Raw genomic sequence first — 25,842 nt, 5'->3', positions numbered from 1 at the left:
AAGTGCTGTGTGGTATCTTTCTTGGAATTTTAATGACTGATGACTCTGAACTAGAGATAAATAGGTTTAGACAAGGACACTGACTGACTTCCCTGGAGCTTTGGCATCCCAGATGGTCCTGATAAGTCTCTTTCTGCATTGGCTGTATCTTGGCTGAAATCCCATCTTTGGCCCATGGACTCCATCAAAGACTGCCTGGGGGAGAGTTCCAGCCATACTCTGGTAAGAACTTCAAGAATGCGAAGAGTAATAAGCTTACATGCAGCTCGTCAATCATGTGTCAGAAACTGTTTCTGGCAGGTTGAGAAATCTGCGCAAGGCCACTGATCTAGTAAAGTAGCAGCCAGAATGTGAACCCAGGCAGGCTGGCTCTGGGGTCTGTGCTGTCACCAGCAGCACAGGGTTAACCTCACACTGCACGCAGGCTTCCCCACCCGCAGAAGACCTTAGTTTGATGTGTTGCAGACCCCAACTCCAAATCCTCTCAGCTTACATTTGCCAGATACAGTCCCTGCAATCTGTAAACTCCCAGGGAACATACTCTAGGACACTGTCATGTTCATAGTCTTATACGCATTCTCCTCTCTTTACCTGTATTTTAAAATGAAAGTGAAACGAGTAAACTATACGTTTGGAAGAGAAATGGCAAGGAGCTGACTACTCCTCATTCTTTTACTAGTCCCTTCCCTCTGGCCCAAAGCTGATCTCTTCAGACTGCAGCAGGCAGACTCCTGAAGATAAACGAAGACTTTCTGGGGGATCCGGGCAGGGACAGTTTTAGAGAAACCATTTTCTCAACCCCTCCAAATGGCCTTTTCCCTACACTCAATCTGCCTGAGAACAGCCTCTGCCTCCTGCTGCCTTGCCCTTCCTAAATCTCAACTCCTTTCTCCTGCTTTCCAAAGAGAGGTTTGCTTCTCACCGTTCCTAATCTCACCATGGCGCAGTTTGCCGGGTATAAAAACCTCTGAAACCAAAACGAAGGCCAGACTGAAAAGGAGGGCACAGGAGAGAGATTCCTACCTTCCCTGGAAGAGGGGCTCACAGAATGACAATGTCTTGCACGTTTACCATCTATCCGGTAATTCTCCTGTCTGATGTAAGAGATGAAATCAGATGTTTAAGTGACAGGGAATAAGCCTGATATGGCTGGCTCAGGTTTAGCGATAAGCTCTGATTTGGGTAATTCAATTTTATGGCAGGTATTTTCCATAAAAAGAGCTCGGTCTGATCACAAGATGAGAAAACCAAACTACTGGATAGGTTATGAAATATATTTAAAGTTTGCACACAATACTTCATACACTAAAAATTACATCTTTTGCAACTACTTGACTAATAACTTATTGAGTTACTGAAAATAATAGATGTCATCTTAAAACGTGTGAGAAACAGTGCTTCAAAATTATTTATTAAGGTTTACTGAACAAAAAAATGTTTGGAGACTAGAGTTTAAAGCATACAGTTGATTATAAAGTCAGGCCATTAACTAGGTGGTTATTTAAAAAGTTTCTCTCAAAACTCATTAAGTATCTAAAGCTTTCTCCTCCAGGGTATAGGAATGCAGCCATAAAAATGAAAAAGCTTCTCCTTTGCACACTACACTGTTGAGAACAATAGCCTGGAAAGGAAACCTTCAAAGCTTTGTGAAAAAATAAAGCAAATGTTTACTTGTACCTTTACATTACACCATTTAAAATAAGGAATTGGAAGGATCAGGAGAAATGTCCATTTAAGATCCCAGTAGGTGTGAATTTAAGACCAGAGAGGGGGTCCTCTTCTCCTCGCTATAACCTGGAAGGACATCCTGGAAATCAAGGCCTAGCTCCACCTCCTCCTCCTGGTCGTCTCTTCAGGACAGAGTACCCACCACAAGTACCTGAGTGAAGCCCCCCTGAGCAGAAGGAGTGGAGCTGACCAGGGGCTCCTGGCCTGGTTGGACATTACCATCTCCTGGGAGGCTCTTGAATCCCTGCTCCCCAGGCCTCACCTGAGACAACTGCATTTGGAGCGGAGAGGCCCCAACCCAGGTGAGTTTTAAAAGCTCTCAGCTCATGCTTATTTGAGGCCTGGGTTGACAACCGGTGAGTAAATCTCTTGGTTCTCCTTCTTCTCAGAAGAGCAACTGTGATTCCCCGTGACACTGGAAGAATTACACTGATTAGCAAACGGATAATAAATGGCAGTCTCCCTTCCTTTGTGCCTCTGCTGTGCTCCCAGATGAGAACCGGCTGGATTGACTTACACGTGCCTGGGCCCGGAATGTGCATGAGATGGGGGTGGGGTGGGTTTCTGGCTGCCCCTGGATGGAAGCCTCTGCTGATAGGGCTGGGATAGTAACAGGAGCAAGACCCACGGGTGCTCGGACAAAGCACAGAGGTCTCGTCGGTCAGGGCCAAGGGCTATCTGCTCGGCATTCTGATGCTGGAGCTAAAAAGACAAGTCCCATTTCAAAACAATCAGAGAACGTGATCCTAGGGAGGGACCTCAAAAGTCATTTACTGAAAAGTATCTGAGACTCACCTCTCTGTCCATCCCTCAAGTGGCTGCTCACCCTGCCTGGTTTTGAACATCATCAGGGATTAGAAGCTCACTACCTACTGGGTTGGCTGAAGACTTTGGACCCATATATACCTAATGTCCCATGTCTATCTAGAAACTGCTGCATAGCCAAAGGCAAGTTTCTTAACACCAAAGGTCGATCTTCTCATCTGTAAAACACAGATGGTAATGACTGTACTTTGCATAGTCACTGGGTATTAGATGGGACAATTAGATTCAATGACCGAGGACTTTTCACCCTCAGCATCACTGGCATTTGGGGCTATATAATACTTTGTTGGGGAGGGGAGCGTCTCTGTTCTATGCATTATAGGGTTTCAGAAACACCTGGCTTTTACCCACAACATTCACAACACGCAAAAGGAACCCTAGCCCCGGAGTCATGGCCATCAAAAATGACTCCACAAATGGTCCTGTCTTGGCCAGGGGTGGATGGCGAAAGCGCCCCCAGGTGAGAACCGTGTGCAAGTCCACTTCCCTCTGCTGTACTCCTTCCGTAGGCGCTCACAGTATCTTTTGGGTAATTCTGTAGGAACATTCTTATGATCTGGTGTTCATTTTTCAACTACCTCCCCCTTGAAGCAACAGGGAAGAAAGAAGTTTAACTTTCTATACCAAGAAAGTGGCAAAGCTGAGATCTGAACACGAGTTTTCTCTGACTTCAGTACTTTCCTTTGTTTCGACATGGAACTTCTTAGGAGCCAGCTAACTGTGGACACGGGAGTGGGACGGCTTCATCATTTACGTGAAGAGAAGTCCACCCTCATCAGTTCCAGCTGATTTCCCTCTCCTCCCCCCACCAACCCAAGGAATTTCAGATGACAGATCTGCTAGCAAAGCTTCATGCACTGGACTACTTCCTAATTAACGGGTAAAGCAGAGAGGGGGACAGAGGTCACTGTGTGGCTGCCAGGAAAATCCCCAGGAAGCGGAGATTGAAGGCTGAGCTCCTTGCCTGAGTGAGCTGTGCTTAAGATCAACAGCAGAAGCTACACAGCTAACAGGAAGGAACTGAAGCTCTGGGACAGAAATGTTTCCAGACAAGGAAGCATGTTGTAAAGAGCCCAAACTCAGAGCACACAGTGGGGCTGGCATCCAAGCCAGGAAGGCCCAGAAACACAGGGGAGAGAGTGTGTGCGCACCTTAGGTTAAAAGCCACAGGGGAGAAAAATGCCCCCAACATACCCTGCCATGTCATATCAGAAGTCTGGATCCCTCAGACCACGGAAGGCAGGAGCCGCACCCTGGGCGCCAGACCTTCAGCCTACGGATGCCTCACGACACAAGGGAAACCTGCAGGAAGGCTGTGACCTTCCCTAAGAACCACAGGGGATGAACACTCAAGGGCTGGCCACGCCGTGCCAGAGGTGGACGCACACCCACGTCATTTGAAAACCCACTAGGCCCGGAGCCAGGAAGAGCCCAGTGAGGCTGCTCATGCTGATTTAAGTGCTTACTTAAAATCTGCCCTCTCCAGGACTTCCCTGGTGGTCCAGTGGCTGAGACTCCGTGCTCCCAACGCAGAGGACCTGGGTCTGACCCCTGGTCAGGGGAATAGATCCCGCATGCCAATGAAGAGCGAAGATCCTGAGTGCCGCAACTAAGACCTGGCACAGCCAAATAAATAAATAAATATTCTAAAAGTAGTGTATTCTGAACCCTAGATGCCTCTCCTGCGCCACCGTACGCCTGGCCCTGAAACCCACCTTCGCTGCACTGTACGCCCTGCACCGACAGCTCAAAGGCAGCGTGCGGTGCATGCAAGCTACGTTGCCCAGTCGTGTCAGACTCTTTGTGACTCTATGGGAGGCAGTCCGCTAGGCTCTGTCCATGGGACTCTCCAGGCCAAGGTACTGAAGTGAACTGCCATGCCCTCCTTCTGGGGATCTTCTTGAAAAAGAGATCGAACTCGAGTCTCTTGTGCCTCCTGCATTGGCAGGTGGGTTCTTTACCACAAGCACCACCTGGGAAGCCCAGGGAGGTACTGTCTTTGAGAAGCACACAGCCTCGATGCACAGGTTTTAAATTACGGGCGTGGTGCACCAGGGAAAAGAACCCTCAGAGGCCCAGAGGCTGGCTTCTCGGGAACTAGTGCGACCTCAGGCTCTAAGCTTTCCCTGGACCAGTTTCCTCATCTGGACAATGGGTGATGACCACTTCTTACTTCCTGCTTCATAAACCATCACACACTTCCAATGTCAGTGTGTGTGGAAGGCCTGTGCAGGTTTCTACGGAATGGGCTTAAATTGCCTTATATTTTGAAAGCTGAGAAATGGGAGGAGTTGTGGGGTGGGTTTCCCTGCCAATAACCAGCCAATGATAAACAAATGGCTATTTTTAGAAACTCGGGTCTGGTCTCCAATCAAAAAACTTGCATTGCAAAGAGCTCAGCACAGACAGTTTGAGAAACCCCATTCCATCCGAAGGGGAGGACAGAGGAAAGAGCTTTAAAAATGCAGTGGACTGTGGTAAAGCTAATTATCTCTTTAAAAAACATACATGAAAAAGAAATGTAATGTCAAGGACTGAAAGAAAGCTAAATAAGAATTAAAAAGCTTAGTCTAAGCTTAGAAATTTTTTTTTTTTAAATATAAAGATGATCTGCAGTGAGGCTATTCATCAACTTATAAAGAAGCCATAGAGAAGGGTCTGTTTATGTGTGTTGTTCAGAACATTAAACCCATAATCCTAAAGAAAACTGTATCATCAACAGTAATCCCTAGACTACACAACGAAGGCTCAGAACATCTATGAAATAACTGCAGCAAGAAGCAACACTAACCCCCTTCCATTATCCTCTGACGCCACCCCCAGCTTCTCAGCCAACACCTCCCACTAGCTGGGGCCACGAGGGGCCAGGATGAGCCCCTACCGACATCACCACACTGCCACTTTTCCAAATGCACACCGCTGGGCACTTCCCCTAAGTCTCCTGCAGGGACTGGCGGGGCAAGGGTTAATGACTCTCACGGAAGAGGTGGTCATCCTAAATGTTAACAAGAACTCTGCATATTACCCACCACGGCAGTTCCATGGCTTATTTTAATAGGAGTTACGATTTTCCCACAAAGATCTTTCAGTGAAACTGAGAGTGAAGGAATGCTCCTGCTTTCTACTTGGGATCTGCAGATACCAGCTTGGAAAGCACAGGCATCCCATGAGCAGTTGCAGGGACCCCGGCAAAACTGTTAAGCGGCACTCTCCCTCTGGCCTTGAGTGAGCTCCTTAACTATCAGAGTGAAACACTACGTGCAAAACCAGCACCACAGCGAATAAACGAGATTATTATACTCAGATTATAAACTGACAAGTACATTAAATCACTGTTATTCTACAGTGTACCTCCCTCCCCAGAAAGAGGCACGGATTGGAGACTGTCTTTACGAGCTTGTCTATGTGTTCACAGCCGTAAACTGTACAGAGGTCTATAAAAAAAAAAAAGGCACATAAAAATATAGCTACATTCCCACATAATTCCTAACCTTCTCATGGGTCAAAGCTTCGGATTTCATCAAGATTAAACATCCAGTGACTGCATTCCTGGGCTAAACATTAATTACTGGAACATGGAAGGGGGTATCAATCTACAGGGATAGCCCCGGGAACTGAATAGTCTCAGGTGACCAGCTATGAGGCAAACACTTACATGAGCTTTAAACTGTCATTCTTTTATCGGTTCTCTCATTGAGTTTTCCCACATAGCTGAAAGGGAGAAGTACTGAAGGAGTTACCTGGGGCCCTAACTTACCATGGAATCTTGGATTCCATGGAGAATTCTTAGATTTCTGTGTCTTATCACCTCCATTATAAAATACAGTAGTTCTAAGGTTCTTAAATGTGTACAGTTCCCAGAACTTCAGAGATAAACTAACTGTACCAGTTTCTCTTGCCCTTCGTGTCAATTTCGGACAAAAATATTAACTCAGAAATTTCAACAGCAGTCTGTAAATCAAGCAATATGCACCACTTTTAAAATCTGAAACTGAAAGAAAAACCTGGAACAGGAGACAGGGTGGTATACTGCCCAACTCTGCCCCCTGGATCTCACACTTAATCACAGTGGAGCCCCTCACACACAGCAGAGTCCAGAATACACTGGAATCCAATCGTGGAGCAGGGGCTGTTTTGACTACCATGTCCAAAGCAGCTACCCATGACTTCACAGACTGCACTGCTTTCTCCTCCTTCTGGGAAGCCGCTGAGGATCAGACCCTGTGCACAGCAGTACTGAGAGAAGGGGCGGTGGCTCTGTCTGACTTTCATTCTGCTCCCAGCCCTGCACCGTATTTTGACGGTGACTTGATGCAGTTACTTAGTCTAAGTTTAAGTTTCCTCATCAGCAAAGCGTAAGATGACAACAGCAACGCTGAGAGGTGGCGTGAGAATGCACAGTAACCCTCATACTGGAAGAACCAGGACAGCGTTAGATGGGCCAGGGCCATCAGATGGGAGGGAGTATTAAACCGAATATATTTCTCAGGTACAAAGTACAGCAAACACTTCTACTGAAGTTGAGGGTAGCAACCCCCCCCCCCCCAGAGGTCTGCATGACACAATTCATCTGAAGCAACAAACCAACAATTACAATTAGTATGTATGGGACCCTCACCCTGGGCCCAGCACATTCTAAGTGCTTCACGTAACTTATCTCCCTCAGTCCTCCTGACAAGCACGCTATGGGCATGCAGACTGAAGCCCAGGAAAGGCTAAGCAGTCTGTGCAAGGTCAGAGGGCTGGCACGGAGTACAGCCCAGGTGTGAGCTCTCTCCCAGCATGGACGCTCTCTGAAGAGTCACGGTATAACCCCCAAGTCTTGTGTCCTTTTGCTTTTTGCTGGATAAAAAGTCTTCTTAGCCCGGTGCTAGCTCACCCTCACCCATTCGTTCAGGAGCCAGTCTGTGGATTATGTGTCAGAGCATAAGGGGACCACAGTTACATGTTGAGAGTAAATTACAAAGCTGAGCCTTGCTTTGGATGCCATTCTGAGAGAAACTGAGAAGAGTTACCCACGACTCTTAAAACTATGAAGGCCAGACGTCTTTGTTAAACTCTCCACCACCCTCATCCCAATCCATCTCTAAGACAGGCCAGCAGCATAGGGGAGGAGATGGCTTTTCTAAGCAATGCATTTATGACCTATGTATAACCTGATGATATCTGGCTCAGGCCTTATCTGTAAAAGCTGTCCATATTTTTCTTCCCTACCTACCCAGAGGAAACAATCGGGGGGCATTTCAAAGTCACAGTAATGGAGATTAGCTTCAAAGGGAAATTTTAAAAAAGAAGCCAAAATATATCCCTTTTATACAAAGGCACTGAAAAATGTTTTTGATTCATTAGTACACACTATTCCATTTCTCTTTTTAGGCATCAATGTGCCAAAACAAAAACAAAACCACCTTGGTATCTCGCAGTCAAGGAATCTAACAGCTTTTCGTTACCAGTCCGCAGCTCTCTCCCTGTGAAGGGGACATAAGACGGCTCGTGGACAAAAGCTCAGACGTGGCGCCTTCCCCAGTCATTTACTATGCGGGGTGCACACGCTGTGTGAGCAGTTAGTGCCTCTGCGTGGGAGGAATCTTTTTGTTCTTAAAATTCAGGTAAGAACTTTAATAGAATCATCAACCCCAGGATGACTGTTGTTCAAACCAAGATGGGCCCCGCCACGTGCCTTCGTCAACCTGATCGTGCACAGAGGGGGTGCGCGTGCATGTACATTACGGTCTAGCAGCAACAGTATATGCACAACTTTGGAGACGTGATTAAAGATAATGGTTACGACTGTATCCCACTGTCATCGTTAACTGTGATGGCTACTCAATCCCCAGTCGAGGTACAAGTCACTCCTAGACACAGGCTGCAAAGGAGTTAACTGTTGATTTAATTTTGATGTTTACTGGAAAAACACACTACGCTGCCATTCAAGAAGCCCAGGGAACAAAAGAACGAGAAGATGTTGTCATATAAAATGAAATTCAGAAGCTTGGTTGATGTCCAAGGTGAAACAGTATCCCAAGGAAGGTCGCATTTGTCATCATGTGCTTGTCGGAAGGGACCAGGCAGGACAGTATTTGATTACTTAGGGTGGCTGCTAATCAGGGCCAATAAACCCGCCCAGCCCACAGACGTTTGTTTGTTTTTTTTTTTATTTGAAAGGAAAAAAAAGGAGACAGAAGGAAAAGACAAATTTTAAGGCCATGTTCTAAGCACTTTATATGTATTATCTCATTTCAGTTCAGTCGCTCAGTCGTGTCCGACTCTTTGCGACCCCAAGAACCGCAGCACGCCAGGCCTCCCTGTCCATCACCAACTCCCGGAGACCACCCAGATCCATGACCACTGAGTCGGTGATGCCATCCAACCATCTTATCCTCTGTCGTCCCCTTCTCCTCCCACCTTCAATCTTTCCCAGCATCAGGGTCTTTTCCAGTGAGTCAGCTCTTTGCATCAGGTGGCCAAAGTACTGGAGTTTCAGCTTCAACATCAATCCTTCCAATGAACACCGAGGACTGATCTCCTTTAGGATGGACTGGTTGGATCTCCTTGCAGTCCCAGGGACTATCAAAACTCTTCTCCAGCACCACAGTTTAGAAGCATCAGTTCTTTGGCGCTCAGCTTTCTTTATAGTCCAACTCTCACATCCCTACATGACTACTGGAAAAACCATAGCCTTGACTATCCAGACCTTTGTTGACAAAGTAATGTCTCTGCCTTTTAATATGCTATCTAGGTTGGTCATAACTTTCCTTCCAAGGAGTAAGCGTCTTTTAATTTCATGGCTGCAGTCACCATCTGCAGTGACTTTGGAGCCCCCCCAAATAAAGTCAGCCACTGATTCCCCATCTATTTCCCATGAAGTGATGGGACCAGATGCCATGATCTTCGTTTTCTGAATGTTGAGCTTTAAGCCAACTTTTTTTACTCTCCTCTTTCATCAAGAGGCTCTTTAGTTCTTCTTTACTTTCTGCCATAAGGGCAGTATCATCTGCATATCTGAGGTTACTGATATTTCTCCTGGCAATCTTGATTCCAGCTTGTGCTTCTTCCAGCCCAGCGTTTCTCATGATGTTCTCATTATCTCATTTAACTGTCCTAATAACCCTGAGGGAGGTACCATTATTAGCCCCCCTTTGAAGATGTAAGAACTGTGCTTTAGAAAAAGTTCAGTGACCTCACACCATCCAGTCAGCACAGCCAGGATCTAAACGGTGATGGACCCAGGATTTAAACTTGGACTTGTCCCATCTTTTCATGTTGTCTCTGTGAATTTACTGAACACAACCAAGGTCCTGGAGTTAAACTCAACAGCAGACAGCCCTGGACTCTTATCAAAATCATGCACTGCAACTCAGAGACATATAGTTTCTCTTAAAGTATATACAGAAAAGATCACCATTTTTTAAAGGGATATTATCATGGTTTTCACTAAGACATGTGACAATCATGTAAATTCCAAGTTCTCCAAGTGATAGAACCTAATATTGTAATAGACGGATTCTGCTGTGAACTTACGTTTCCAAAATTTTTTCTATATCACTGATCTACAGAAGTGATTGCGCTTGCTGGCACAGAGGAAAATTCAAGAAACTGAACTGCTATTTTACTGGAGAAAGATACTAAAGAATAGACACTTGCAGCATCAAAGTCCAACAGGAAAGAAGACGACATCCAAGAAGGCATACCCGCAAGAGGCAGCTTTTGGGAAAAGGCCTGGAGACGGCGGAAAACAATGCAATGGGGAAGCGCCAAGCGGCGAGTGGACACGGTCACCTGAGTCTCTCCCGGGTCAAGCGCTCACGCACGCAGAGCCATCCTCACCAAGCGCACAGGCAGGGGCTCGAGCAACCACTGTCGGTACCACTCCCTGGCTCTTGGGGTCTAACGTGACCTTTTTCACAGGACTCATTTTACCTGCATGTCTTCCCTTCCAGCAAAATCACAAACAACCCCAGGGCAGACACAGTTTTATATATCATTCTGTCTCCCACTGTGCCTAGTCAACAAGTGGTACATTTTCAATAATCACTTGATTTAATTTCAAGAACAGAACGACTCCTGTTGGACAGAATCTGAAGCCTTTGGCTCTCTCTGTAAGCCATCCTAGGTATTGAAAATGGGGTATAGGAAGCTGAATAATGATCCACAAAGACATCAGGTCCTAATTCCTAGAACTGGTAGATATCAGCTGATCTAAAAAAATGGTTTTTGCAGATGTGACTAAATTAGGGATCTTGAGACAGATTATCCTGGATTATACAAGTGGGCACTAAATGAAATTGCAGGTGTCCTTATAGGAGAAGCGGGCTTCCCTGGTGGCTCAGAGGGTAAAGAATCTGCCTGCAATGCAGGAGACCGGGGTTCGATTCCTGGGTTGGGAAGATCCCCTGGAAGAAGGAATGGCTACCCACTCCAGTGTTCTTGCCCGGAGAATTCCATGGACAGAGGAGCCTGGTGGGCTACAGTCCATGGGGTTGCAAAGAGTCAGACACGACTAACACTTTCAATATTTCACTTAGAGGAGAAGTATAGGAAGAGACTGAGGACCGAGGAGGAGGTGGCAATGAGACACAGGAGGCAGAGACTAGAGTGACGGGGCCACAATCGAAGGGGCCGACTCCCCTGAGCCTCCGGAGGAGCACAGACCTGTGACATCCTGATTCCAGTACAACGATTCTGATCTTGAATTTCTGGCCTCCGGAGTTATGAGAGAATTCATTTCTGTGTTTTGAGGCCAAGTCTGTAAGTAAGCTGTTGACACTGCCACAGGAAACTGATACATGGGCGAAGGCCAATCCAAAAACCTGTTTTAGGAAGAGGAGAACTGGAGGGCTGGGAGAGGTCTCGTCCTCCGACCCACAGGGATATTTTTTGTGAATCCAGCAGGGACTGAACTGCCAGGGGAATCCTGTTCGAAACAGAGACCGTCCTGACCAACAGTGATATGAAACGCCATTCAAATGTTTATCCTGGGTGCCACCAGAAATAAAAATGCTAGTATGGGTCAAACTCCGATTCTACGAGAGTGGTAAGGCCACCTGAAGGTGTGCCCCCGCAATTCTGCGTGAGTGGTCAGGCCACCTGAAGGTGTCCCCCGATACTGTCTCCCCAAGAACACACCCGTCGGCTTTACATGCACACACCGTGCGCTCTCCCTGCCCTGCCCAGTGCTCCTGGTCTGTGCACACGCGCCAGGAGGCACTTTCTTTCCGGAAACACAAAGACAAGACAGGCAAAAAAGGAAACACCTATCTATTCCAAACCCCTTCAAACGTCGGCTTAGAACAACTCTTTTCCCCAATAAAACGTAGAGGATTCCGAAGGGAATCTCTATTACCTGACGGTAATTTCCTCTTTCAACATCCGAAGTCCTCCTCCATTTTCATTTGCCTGCCCTGAGAGCCAGGCAGAACTATGGCTGACTGTCCTGCTTACATACAGTGCCCGCTAAGTCTCTTCAGTTGTGTTCGACTCTGCCACCCCATGGATTGCAGCCTGCCAGGCTCCTCTGTCCATGGGATTCTCCAGGCAAGAATACTGGAGTGGACTGCCATGCCCTCCTCCAAGGGATCTTCCCAACTCAGGGACTGAACCTGAAACTCTATGTGTCCTGCATAGGGGTTCTTTACCACCCAGGAAGCCCACTGCAACCATCTTTCTTCGCAATGTTATACAAAAGCACAAAGCAAAATACATTAATATCCCTTCAGATTCTGAGCTCGTTAAACTGTGGTTTCTGAGGCCACCCAATCAACTGAGATATTTAAGTACTACTGAAGTACTTAAGTTTTATTTGAACTATGGATTCCTTTAAAATAAAGCTCCACTGGCCATTTGAATACGTGAAGGTTTGTTGTGGCTGCTGTTTTACTGCTATTGTTTTAAAACCATTTAATAGTTTAAAACGGAAGGTAAATACACAATGTGAAATGACTCAACTGCTTTTACCTCTGACCTCAAAAGTTGAAAGGAAAAATGAGGCTGGTTTGGCAGCTTCATCAGATGTCTTACTGTGAGAATATCTAAGAAAAACCAGTACTTGTGGCACAGAAATTGCACACACTGGCAGCTGCTTGTTTTTGACAGAGCAACCATTTCTGCTCATTTCGGTACTGTCATATTTTTATTTAGCCACTTCCTAAGAAATCTGTGTCAACAGCTGCTTGGTTGGAAAATAAAAGGCTAACAGTTACACTTCAACTTAAAAAAAAAAAAAAAGCAGAAAGATTAAAAAAACAAAAAGATTGAATTTGGAGCCATTCAGTGAAAGTGCTTCCCCCTCAATCCCAGATGCAACTTGTTCTTAATAAAAAAGGAGGGGAAACCAAAATGAATCTATGTCAACCTAAATTCAACAGGCTTGATAAGACACCCCACCTAGACTTTCTAAAACTTCCTGATTACCTTGGTTATTTAAATTAAAGAAGAAAATATTACCAGAAGGTGGCAGGAAGGAGAATCCTTCACTTTATTTTGGGAAAAAGCAGAAAGTGGGGTGTGCATTTCCATGATACTGATTCATGATCACACTTCCCAAGTGCTAATGTGAAGGCTCGTATAAAATGGGAATACATGTCACTGAAGACAAATAGTACTGAAATATTTCCTAATACCCAAACCCTTACTCAGGGTAAAGAGATTTTATAAACAAATGATGAGAACTCATTATTACACAGCAGAGAATACATGAGTCAAAAGCAGTAAGATGTTTTACAAAGACTAGGTTATGTTAACTAAACCTTAAAACAAAAAATAGTATTAAATAAGCAGCTTATTACACATCATAGCACACATACATATGCTAACGTACCATTTAGAAGCAAGAGCTTTATTGTACACAGCTTGGGTTATTAAAATTACTGTGCTTTCTAGTGACACTGAAGCACACAACAATTATCCCATATCCAAAGGCTGACATCTTCTTGCTATTCCAAAAGGGGATTTATTCCTTTTTAAAAAGGTGATCTGTTCTTTAAATTAAAACCCAGCTAGCCTGGTGCATTAACTTCACTGGCGCTGATTTTGCCAGGAACAGAACAAGCCATTTCTCATCTTAGCTTCATAGAATTATTTAATTAAGAAACATGATTTGACTGTTAAGGAAGAATCCAAAAATGCACTTACCCCCCAAATGAAAAACAAACCTGTGCACAGCGCGTACTAGGTAGCCACCAACCAAGTTTTCTCCTTTTTTTTTCTTTTCTTTTTGACAAGATTCTCTGAGCCACTAGTCTCAAATTCTGGGATGTCACCCAGCTGGATATGATATAATCTAGCAAAATGATTTGGGAGAACAATATTCCTTTAGGTATACCCTCCTCCAAAGTCAGCATTAGTATATTTCGGGCTCCCAATAAACCCAACTTATGAAAGAGTAAAAAATTACATAGGGTCAATTCATTTGTTTTTGAGATAAATATTCTATGGATCAAAAGATCTCACTTTTCAGATTAAATCTTATTTTATAGGCATTCACTTACTTAGTACCACTGTACTGTAATCCAAAGAAGATTAATACTGGGGAGCTAACATTCCATATATGTATTTGTACTAAAATGAACATATAATAAATTCATTGAATAATTAATGAGCATTAATCACATATAAAGGAGAAGGAAATGGCAACCCACTCCAGTATTCTTGCCTAGGAAATCCCATGGACAAAGTCTGAGCCTAGTGGGCTACAGTCCATGGGGTTGCAAAGAGTCGGACATGACTTAACAACTGAGCTGAGCAATCACATATAATGTGGCGCTAGTTGGTAAAGAAACCGTCTACCCATGCAGAAGACTTAAGAGACCTGGGTTCAGTCCCTGGGTTGGGAAGATCCCCTGGAGAAGGAAATGGCTATCCACTCTAGTATTCTTGTCAGGAGAATTCCATGGACAGAGAAGCCTGGAAGGCTACAGTCCATAGGGTCACAAAAAGTCAGACATGACTGAAGTGACTTAGCACACAAAGCGTTTAGTTACTAGACAATACAGGTAGAAGGGAGAAAAGCCCGACCTCATAAGCGCTTAGAGAAAGGGATGTAGACGGAGACACACGCACAGAATCTGTGAGAACAAGGTAGGATGTAACGTTACGAGCAAGGCAAGAATAAAGCTCTGACTTGGGTGGGATGGCCACACGGAGGTTGGGGGGCTGAGGGAACCCCTGGGATGGGAGGAGGGACCGGGCGGAGGGGCCCAGGCCGAAGGCAGAGGACAGCAGGAGGCGCCGGTCAGGCTGAGCCAGGGGAGGTTCGGCAGAAGGGGGAGACCAGGAGAGCCGCGGTGGAGGGCCACCCCCGACACGCGGGCCTGGGGAAGCGAGGCTGGGGTGCCTGGGGCATCCGGAGTCCACCCGGAGGGGGACAAGGAGCCACAGAGGCGGTGGGGCGCATGCTGGACGAGGCTCGGGGCGGGGGGGGGGGGCGGCTCAAGGGCAGCTGGTCTGTGGAGTCCCTGCAGCTCAGCTCACAGGGATGCGCTCCGTGTGCCTTCACCGCGAGGCCGCCAGCACCCACCGGCTGACACCCAACAGCGACGTATTCAGGTTCTCATCCTGCTGTCAAGGTGTGAACCGAGGTGCCTCTGGAGACCCTGCAGACCTGTGACCTTTCACATTACTTTCTACACTTCAGGATGACAGGCAATTGATGGCCACATGGCTTATTCAATCTAGCTTCTTAAACCAGTTATACCCCAAGTAAGAGTGTGGCTTCCCTGATGGCTCAGCGGGTAAAGAATCTGCCTGCAGTGCAGGAGACACTGGAGATGCTAGTTCGATCCCCGGGTTAGGAAGATCCTCTGGAAGAGCAACTGGTAACCTACTCCAGTATTCTTGCCTGAAAAATCCCCTGGACAGAGGAGCCCGGCGGGCTACACCATGGGGTCACAAACAGTCAGACGTGACTGGGCACATTGCCACTCTCTGGTAAGAGAAGACAACCTGGGTTGCTTCTTTTTACATAAGGAGTGTGTGTGTGTGTGTGTGTGTGTGTGTGTGTAAACTAAATGCTAGGAAGCTGCTGGCACGTGTTCACTATATTCATGGAGGGGCGGGGGAACCCTGAAAATTCTTGATTCACATATTGATTATTTGCTGCAATTTTTGCTTTGCATTTAGTTTCACCCAACTATGGTTTAGCTTTAAAAACTGATATATGAAGTCAGCTTATTGGAGAATACCGAACAAAAATGCATGCTGCCTCTCTTAAGCAAAGATTCCATGCCACAGGCCAAATTCCATTCATTGTATGCCAATAAGCTGGTACAGTGGGAAAATGAACCAGACTCCATCATTTTCAGGGCTCAGAAAATAGCTGCTTGACATGGACTTTGACAGATTCACTTAGTCCTTTTAAATCTGAAAAACGTGGTGCTGGCTTCATCACACCACACACTCACTCACTGATTTTAACAAGAGAACGTCACTCACCAGTTGCAAAAACTGTTCTCTCTTCTCCCTAGACACAGACATCTCCACTTCCTGGCCTCCTGGCAGGCAGGCATGGCCACAGCTCCAGTGTCGGCTAGGGCCTCTGGGAAGAAGGGACAAGTGGCACCTCCCAGTTGGGCTCCCGTGCGACCTTCTCTCCATCTGGGTCTCTGCGTGACCACATGGATGGGCACTGCCTGTCGACCCGCCCTGGCACACGGCACAAGCGAGAGAGAAACTTTTGGTGTCAAGCCAGTAAGATCTGGGGACGCCCTAACAGACCTCTCTCTTTCTCAAAGGCCATCACCGCAGGTGCGTCCCTCGGTGGACATCCGGTGGACAAATAGGGTTCCGCTTTGTGGGCAGAGGACGAATCTCCATGAGACAGAGTATTACACATCTGCGTAAACAAACAGCTCCTTTTCATCAGAGAGAAACTGGCTACAGTTTCGGTCCACATTCCAGAAGTACTAATCCTGTGCTTCAAAGTCACAGTAATATATGTTCTTGTTCTAAATTGTAAAAGACATTGCTAGGATTCTTTTCTTACACATCATTTCTAATAATGCTGCCTTATACAAACACTATTTTCATATGCAACAAGATAAGGGATTATCTGGCTATTTTTAGATGCTCTACCCGCTTTGAGTCTGGCCAAGGTTGTTTATATACATTTGGAGGAACCTCCAAGCTTTCATGCTGGTTATTATTTCACATTTGCCAGGGGTGGGATTTCGTCAGCAATAGCAATACATCATGCAGATGACGGGAAGTTTAATCTATTTTATCCTGCGTTTATGAAGCCCAGTCGAACAATGGGTTTGGATCTATTTTAGACTATCCAGTCAAACAATGAAGGTGGAACTATTTTTAATAACAAATCCTTTGCACTAATAAGATTAGCAAAAGAAATCTGGCCAGTGTACTTCCCCACTGAACTTCCTGATTACTAAACTGTGTGATAAATAGTTGGTCCATTAGTCATTTCTTTGCATTTTCATTCATTCATTCAACAAATACTTGTTTTGTGCCTGCTTTGTTTCAAGCACGTAACAGGCTCCAAGCATCCAGAGTTGAACGCCAATCTATGTGTTTATAATATTTATTAAAATATCTATCTGAACACTGGATACCTAGCAGTTGTCTATATTTTGCTTTAATAGTACAGAGAGATGCTTATTAAATATTTCACTTTTAACTGTGACATGTGAGATTATTGAATAAAGAATGAAGTTCCTGAAAGTCAATTAATTTTATTAAGGAAATTCTGAGTATCAGTGGGATACAGCAAGACCTCAGGTTCATGAGAGCGAATTCAGTTAATTTATGGGAGAACCTGAAAATCTGCCAAGAGCTGTATAGTTATTCACACTTTGCACACAGACATTTCAGGGGACTGTATAACTCTGGTAACCCTAAGATGCCTCCCTGGTGGTTCAGTGGCAAAGAATCCATCTGCTAATGTAGGAGACTCAGGTTTGATCCCTGTTGGGAAGATCCCCTGGAGAAGGAAATGGCAACCGGCCCCAGTATTCTTGCCTGGAGAATCCTACAGAGGACACAGGAGCCTGGTGGGCTACAGTCGTCACAAGAGTTGACTTAGCAACTAAAGAACAACAACAACCCTAAGACACACAAAATCCACAGAAGACATTCTCCTGCCTCGGACACTGAAGACACTCGATGGGGATGTGGTGGTGATTAGTGTCAGGTGGAGGCCTCCTCCCCGCGTCGCCGAGGGCGCATCTTGCTTTAGGTCCCGTCGCCATCAGCAGCTGCTAGAGTAGGGCTCTGAGTGTGCGCGGCTGACTCACATGCCGAGAGGCACGTGCTCGGCAGACGGCGTGCAAGACACACTTCGGTCTGCTCACAATCTTATTTTAAAAGCACCCTGAAGAGCAGATTCTAGTCTTCAAAATGCTAAGAATTCCATAAACGGAACGGTTAGGCTCAACCTTTTTCCTACCCAGACCTGATGTCCTGTTGGCCTTGCACACCATGAGCAGTTCCTGAGACAGAAGCTGCTCCCTCCTCCCTTGGCTCCTTGGCCCCTCCCAGCAGAGCCTTCCCAGATGCAACTCAGAGTGAGGAGACCAGAGCCAGAGTCTCGAATCTGAGCTAGTTTATTCACAAAGCAATCACCCGTGAGCACTAGCCATGTGTTATCACATTTACATGGGAAAAACATTCACAACGGATTGAGCACTCATGCCTTCAGCGACGTGGGTCACTCATTTGTTTACTTTTACAACTAACCTAGACAAAGGAATACGCAGACTGACTTAGTGGTACTGCAGCAGGAAAGTTTCACTCGACAGAATAGCACAGCAATTACTTCTGATTATGACTACACCTAAACCCAGGATATGGCGCCTAATTATGGGCCTGTTCTTTCGTCAGCGTACGCACATTTGTACCCCTGGATGCGTGGTACAAGGAATCATGCTGAATTTACACTGAGAACACGGCATAACCGGAAAACCGAATGTCTGATACTTCAGTTTTTCTAACTGGACGCAGTACAACCTAGTTAGTCCGCTGAGCTGCTCAGTTTTTAGGTAGCAAGTTAGTAATATTTATCTAGATCACAGAGTAAGTGATACAATGCATGTTCGACGTTTAAACACATTTCCACTGGGACCTCAATATTAAAAGCACCCTCAGCGGTGTTGTTGGTATGTATTTGGTCAGCATCTGTTGCTGAGCCTTGAAAATAAAAGTCTATATTTAACCGAAACTTATTCTATTTTGCTAACAGCAAACTGGAGGTCTTAAGAAGATGATACACTAAACTGTAAAACACAGTTAAACCCCTACGTTTTCCTTCTTCCCTCATAAAATAAAAGTCCACAATAAAACTCTTACTAAATCATGTCAATACCCACCTCACAGCCTTACGTCAACTGTCTGATACTTATCTCCACAGTTTAGTGCTTTAAAAATTTTACTGTACAATATGAAATTTTATGGTTGTAGTCTCTTAAACTAGGAGACTACTCGCAATTATTCACGTTTCTATTTTGTGTACTTAAAAAAAAAAATCCTACAATAAAAGTGAGGAAGAAAACAGAATAGAAGCCGATGTCTTCTGTCTCTTGACGGTCTGGCACAAAGATGTGTTCTCTTTTAGTTATGAAACCTTAAGGTATGTCACTATATTTTCCACAGTGAACCCTGAGATAAGAGGTAACATGAGCCTTCTCCATGGCCCACTATTAAATTTTTCTCAAAGTTGGTAGAAGAACAGCAAGATTTCAGTGAGAACTACTGGGTGGGCAAATTAGGCATGGATGACCAAAGTTCTACGGTAATTTGATTTTAAAGCTTATTTTCTTGTAATACTTGAGATCATGCTCAGCTGTAAATGAAACTGGAGTAGGAACTAGGCACATGATAGGCACATGACTTCTTGTGTTGTTTTGTTTTGTTAATGGCTGTCAGAGTACTCTTCCCACCATCTGTGTTAGGCAGAGCAAACGGGCTCTGCCCTGAGCTCATTCCTTGCTCTTCCAAGTAAAACACAGGCCTGTGCACGCACACACGACTGATAAAAGGACACTGACCAGCAGTGAAACCCTAACCCAGTGACTTAACTGTCTACCAAGTCCAGTGTTTTCTATTTGACCAAACATAATGTAAGGAAGCAAACGGAAATTTGCTCTATAAAACTCTTTTTAGACCTCATTTTGCAAAACTCTTTATATAGCAAAGATTTATGAATAGCCAGAGAACATGAAAAGCAGTGTGAATGAACAGAGGTTTAGATTCTGCTACGTAAAGTCAGAACGTAATTATTCAATTTATTCAGAAATGTAATCTAGACATGAAGTCATGATCATGAGGGCAAATTCACCCTGCAGGATCCCTGTAGGACCCTTGCCCGCAATTCCACTCTGTGGACTCCGTGGGCAGGAAGCACATACTATAGGAGATATGTATATTCCGCTTTCTTCCTATGGATTTATTTTACATAAACTTATTTCCACTTCATATTTTAGACACAATTACTGACCAAAGCCTTGTCCTCTATTTGTAAGTCAAGCATGCAGTTGTCTGAATTCTTTGGCCTAAGGCAAACAAAAATAAATGAGACTGGAATGTCAGGCTGGCTTAAGAGCTGCCTTTTTGATCATATAGACCTTTATTAAGCTCCTTATTATTTGTACAGGAGAAAGTTAAATGAGGACAAAGTTATACAAACTTGAACAATATCAAACCAGAGGTATCCAGTAAAAAAAGTCAAAGAAGAAAATGTCTTAAACTAGCTCTTTTAAGTTCTTCAATTAAATATTATCAGCACATTGAATTCCTTCTGTGTAAATGTTAGCCTCCAGGTGTCCATTCTGGGTCGATAAAAAGGTTATTATCATTAAGGTCATAGAACAATATTCTCATACATGCTTGGCCTTTTGGGGGAATTTCTATTGGCCGCCATACACGACCTTTGAATCACAGAAAATTTCCAAATGCACGTGATGCACATGAACAACAGCTCAAGCTGTCATCACCGCAGCTCCGATGTCCAGCAAAGCCCCAGTGGTGTCCTGTATTTGACTGTTTACCCAAACTGACCCGTCTGAATTAGCAGTACTGTGGGCGATGCATCAGCAATCAGGTCAACATTCCAAGCCGCTGGGATTATCAGTACCTTCAGGAAATCCTCAGTGTGCTAGGCTTCACTCTTCCACGTACTGCAAGAGCTTGGTTTCTATTGTTGTCACTATATCCACGAGATAAAGAGTATGGGCCACATAAGGACTGTGCATTATTTTCATAAGGTGCCCTTCTCTTTAAGACACCGTCCACTGACAGGAGTTTGTGACCGAGTTAAATGCAAACACATGAACAAAACTGAAAAGAACATAGTATATTATATAAAGTAGTTTTTAGGTACTTTATATAAAAAGGACAGCACTTTTTGCGGATGCCAAATTGACGCGTCAAACATGGCGCACGTACTGGAATATTGCCCATACTGTGGAACACTGAAAACCAGTGTGGTATCTCCTCACATTCTTCACAACACAGCGCCTCTCTAGGCGCATACTCAGCAAATGTTCACCAAGTTTATTATATGGACCTGCATTATGATGTATACAGTATTTTAGAAATGCAGAATTGTCTATATAAAAGTTACCCTACACTTAAATATACCTGCGGTGACTGAAAACACTGATGTTGTGTGCCGAACAACATGCACCCACGTGCAAAATGCTCCAACATTTCTGAAAGATTGTAGAGGTAATTCAGAACTTAAGGTATGGAAATTGTGTACAGTTACTTATAAAAGAAGTTAGCTTTTTTCATAGGTAAGGAGCCTGCACCTTAGTAAATAATGTCCTATTTACTGGGTAGCACTCCCCTGGTGGCTCAGACAGTAAAGCGCCTGCCTACAATGTGGGAGACCCGGGTTGGGATGATCTCCTGGAGAAGGAAATGGCAACCCACTCCAGTATTCTTGCCTGGAAAATCCCATGGATGGAGAAGCCTGGTAGGCTACAGTCCAAGGGGTCACAAAGAGTCAGACACGACTGAGCGACTTCACTTCACTATTTACTGTGTAAGCAGGATAAGAGCTTATTAAAACATGCTGTTTGAGTAAGATTGAAAGGGTAGGGAACTTCCTGGCGGTCCAGTGGTTAGGACATGGCTTTTCAATGTGGGGTCCCGGATTTGATCCCTGGTCAGGGAACTAAGATTGTGTACGCCGAGTGGCATAGCTGGGCCAGGGGGTGGGGATGGGGGGTAAGGTGCTGAAAGAATGAGGAATGAACCCAACAGAAATCTAGTTCATCTAACATTTAATTTCTACATTCTGCTTTCATAAAATCGCTTGATTAAAAAGTCTGATTCTTGCAAAGAATCATTTGTAAGAGGAGGACAGGTTTTAATATCTGTAAAACTGACGTCCAATGTCTAGAACAAACTAGACTAGAATCTAGAATGTCTTTTAAATAGGAGTTAGAAATACCTGGTGTGAATGAAAGCTGACCGTTCTCTCAATTTTACAGGTGAGCTATTATCAACTGCTATCTTAATTGAGCCTGGTCTCAGATAAAGGCCTCATTGAAAAGGTAGGAAGTGATTGCGGGCAGGAGAAGGGGATGACCGAGGATGAGATGGCTGGATGGCATCACGGACTCGATGGACGTGGGTCTGAGTGAACTCCAGGAGATGGTGATGGACAGGGAGGCCTGGCGTGCTGCGATTCATGGGGTCGCAAAGAGTCGGACACTACTGAGCGACTGAACTGAACTGAACCATATGTTAGAAAAATCTAGAAGGCAAAACATGGAAATTTACCTAGTGAACTTTTATCTTAACAATCTGGACAATTATGATTGTCCAAACATTCCCAACAGACAACTCAGATTACTGAACACCATCTAGCCAAGGAGGGAGACTGACTCCTGACGTGCCTGAAAACAAAACAGTAACACAACTTATACTAAGTCCTCTAACATGGCCATATTTAGACATTCACAGAAGAGCTTGATAACATAAGAGGCCACTCTCCCTGGAACTGACAAATAATAAGTCAAGTTTTTCTATTAAGTACTTTAGGCATATTTAACTCATTTAGACAACATGAATTTATTGTCTATTATCTTACACAATACTAGGTGGTAAGTGATGTTAATTCTGAGCAAATCAGTGAAAATGAAGCAAAGAAAAGGCAAAAAAGAACCAACATTTAACCCAGAAAGTTACCAGGCATCTTCACAAACACCCTTGCTAAATTTCTTTCAAGGTGCATACGTGCTAAGAAGCTTCAGTCATGTCTGACCCTTTGTGACCCTATGGACTGTAGCCAGACAGACTCCTCTGCCCGTGGGATTCTCCAGGCAAGAATACTGGAGTGGGTTACCATGGCCCTCTCCAGGGGATCTTCCCGACCCAGGGGCTGCACCCGGATCTCTTACCCGTCTCGCATGAGCAGGCGGGTCCTTACTACCAGTGCCAGCTGGGAAGCCCTCTTTCAGGGTGTGGGCTGAACAATGGAAACAGAGACACGCCCAAGGTGTCCTCAGGGTGCGGGCTGAACAATGGAAACAGAGACACGCCCAAGGTGTCCAATAAGAAAGGAACTGACGTTCACCAAAATGACTCTGCCGTATCTAGTAATGTGACCATGCCTGGATCAAGGAGATTTAAAGGGGCCCAGAATTGGAAGGAAAAGAAAAGGCAACACTACTAAGAACCAGCATGAAATTAAGACGAAATCTAAAGAAATCTGACGCACCTGAAAGCTGCTATCCAAGGAGTAAGAAAGGAAGTTGGCAAAAAAAATTCAGGTAACTAGAAATTAATTCAAGGAGCCCCACATAACTGCCCTCTTATGACTTCTCCTGGACCTTTTCTTAAGACCAGAAATTAATGGGAAGAAAACTACAGGTGGGTGGGGATGTATTACATCACCAGGCCAACCATACAAGGATATCGTCTTGAGAATCTTTCTGTATGTGACCAAAAACTGTAGAGGAGCTCTGTTATAATCAATCAGATTGTAAAGAAACATTCACAGGCTTATTGGAAAGGGAAAACATAAGAAACATAAGTATAAACTCAAAAAACCAAAAACCTACAGCTGTCAGGATAGCTGTGTATAAAGCTTTGGTAATTTATTACACTGTGAGTTGAGTTTCTGTATTTCTTCTGTATTTAAGTAAACAAGAAGCTTGGGGAATTCCCTGGCAGTCCAGTGGTTAGGGCTAGACGTTTTCACTGCCCTGGGCCCTAGTTCAGTTCCAGCTGGGGGAACTAACATCCCACAGCCAAAAAGAAAAAAAAAAAACTCACTGTGCTGAGGTCCCAAGTTGAGTTTGTGTCTGAGCTTCTGTCTGAGTTGGGCTTCCCTGGTGGATCGAATGCTGGAGACCCAGATTCGATCCCTGGGTCGGGAAGATCCCCTGGAGAAGGAAATGGCAACCCACTCCAGTATTTTTGCCTAGAAAATTCCATCGATGGAGGAGCCTGGTGGGCTACAGTCCATGGGATCACAAAGAATCGGATATGACTAAGCGACTTCACTTTAAACAAGAAGCTTAAGACTAGATTCAAGAGCAATAATTTACCCTTTATCATTGAGGCAAAACATTTTCAGGATATGTCTTAACCTACTATTTTTCAGCATAGGTATATACATATATTCAGCTTTCATGTAATAAAATTCCAAGAACAAAGACGTACTATCTAACATTTGGTATAGAAGCCTTATCTTTTCAAACACCATGTGCCTTTCCTGATTGCAGAGACCATGTATTCAACTTAAATTCCCCTCATCACTGCCATTAGCAGAGCCAGACATATGGAAGGATGTTTAGAAATCGCTAATGACTCCTCTGATGTGAAGAATGCAGCGAGCCACTCAAAGCTAAAAGCCATTGTGTCCAACATAGTCTTTCCAGTGACCTACGTTCCATGTTTTGCTTCCCTTACTATCCTGCTACCCAAGCCAATTCAGGGAAGTTCCGAACAAAAGTGAAGTGATAATTTCATACAGAAAGAAAAACTGAAGCAACGCATCACAGTTGTTTACATCAGCATCTAGAGTGAAGCAAGAAGGCTGATGAAGACCTGCTCATTTATGACAGGAGTGAAGGGCTTCACCCAGGAGTATGTGCAGCGTTACTTGAGCAGAGCAGCTGACGGTTCTACTGATCGTCTGTATAATTGGAACAGAGCGAAAACGGAAACGCACGTCAGCAATCAACTCAAGCAGCCATGTGGTTAGAGAAGAGAAAATATTCTACTGTCCTTGGTGTATGATAATCCACTGGAGATACGTTAGACAGAGGCAGGGCCCCCCTGCAAATCAACACAGTGGCATCGGGGCAACAGTCCAAGTTCATGGTAAACCAAGAAGATGCCTTTGTAGGACCACGGACACTCGTGCCTGGGGGCGGGGCAGCCAGGACGTCGTGTGATTGCGGTTTAAATACAAGCCCAAACAGCACTACACTGTCCAGAGGAAATGCTGCAATGGGGTAAGGACACGTTCCTTATTTCTCAAAGCAAATAGGTTTTAGAATCCCTAAACTAAATATCCTTTTCCACTTTCCCTGACCCTAAGTTGATTATGTCACTCACTGTTTCCTGATTAAGTCAGGGGTAGAGTGGGCCTTCCGCTGAAATTTTGTGTTGAGAATCATCTTGCCATAGACCAATCTGCAGATCAATCTTCATATTAGCTTTCAAGAGAAACTCTGAAAGATGATCTTAAATTACAAAGGAACAGCTCACTGATTCTTTCCAGCTCTCGATTTGCCACTTTGACTTTTGAACTGAATTTTTAAGTCAATTTTTGCCACATTAAAACCAAGAGAGGCTTTGCAATTAAATCTCAAAAGCAGGATAAATATGTTTGCCTACAATGTTCCCTTCCAGCGAGTTCAAATTCTGTTACTACTTCTCTTCAGCAAAAGATGAACGAACTGCAGCATTTAACCTCTGAATAAAACACTTTTTCACAAAGTATTCTTTATTTATATTCATTTCTTTGGTGACTATAAGGAAACTCTGAAGTATTTGGTCAATTAGAACTGAGTATTTCAACAAGAGTTTGGGCCACATATAATTTCAGGACAACTCATGTATCCACCAAAAAGACTACAATTTACTAACTTTAATGTACTAAATTTAAAACAGTTAAAGGATTTACTAACAGAAAAGTATTTACTAACTTCATGAAGCATTTATTTTGGTGATTATGCAAACAGATATGACTTGCCTTTTTTAAAAAAAGATCCAATGAAACAACACAAATCTTTACAAAGAAACAAGACATCATTAGAACATGTGTGGACTTGACTACGAATTCTACCATGCTGAAATTTCAAAATGTCACAGCACAACCATTCC

General features: G+C 44.5%; 1 protein-coding gene across 17 annotated transcripts in view; it reads right to left on the bottom strand.

Annotated features, from left to right (window-relative positions):
• Positions 1–25,842, bottom strand: part of NEDD4L (NEDD4 like E3 ubiquitin protein ligase) — a 370,632-nt gene that overhangs the window by 97,462 nt on the left and 247,328 nt on the right. Inside the window, exon 1 of one of the 17 annotated variants that reach the window (XM_060405299.1) lies at positions 15,982–25,629. The exons of 15 other annotated variants lie outside the window; for them this stretch is intronic. In XM_060405299.1, coding sequence (XP_060261282.1) covers positions 15,982–16,143 — 162 coding nt within the window. In that variant the 5' untranslated portion in view covers positions 16,144–25,629. Of the gene's footprint in view, positions 1–1,990; positions 6,768–15,981; positions 25,630–25,842 lie in introns of those variants that run through there. One more of the 17 variants, XM_060405302.1, reaches the window with a different exon arrangement.

This window comes from Ovis aries, chromosome 23 (genome assembly GCF_016772045.2).
Source record: "Ovis aries strain OAR_USU_Benz2616 breed Rambouillet chromosome 23, ARS-UI_Ramb_v3.0, whole genome shotgun sequence".
Classification (NCBI taxonomy): Eukaryota; Metazoa; Chordata; class Mammalia; order Artiodactyla; family Bovidae; genus Ovis; species Ovis aries.
Note: the sequence above shows the minus strand (reverse complement) of the source record. Positions and strands in the feature narration are given on the sequence as shown.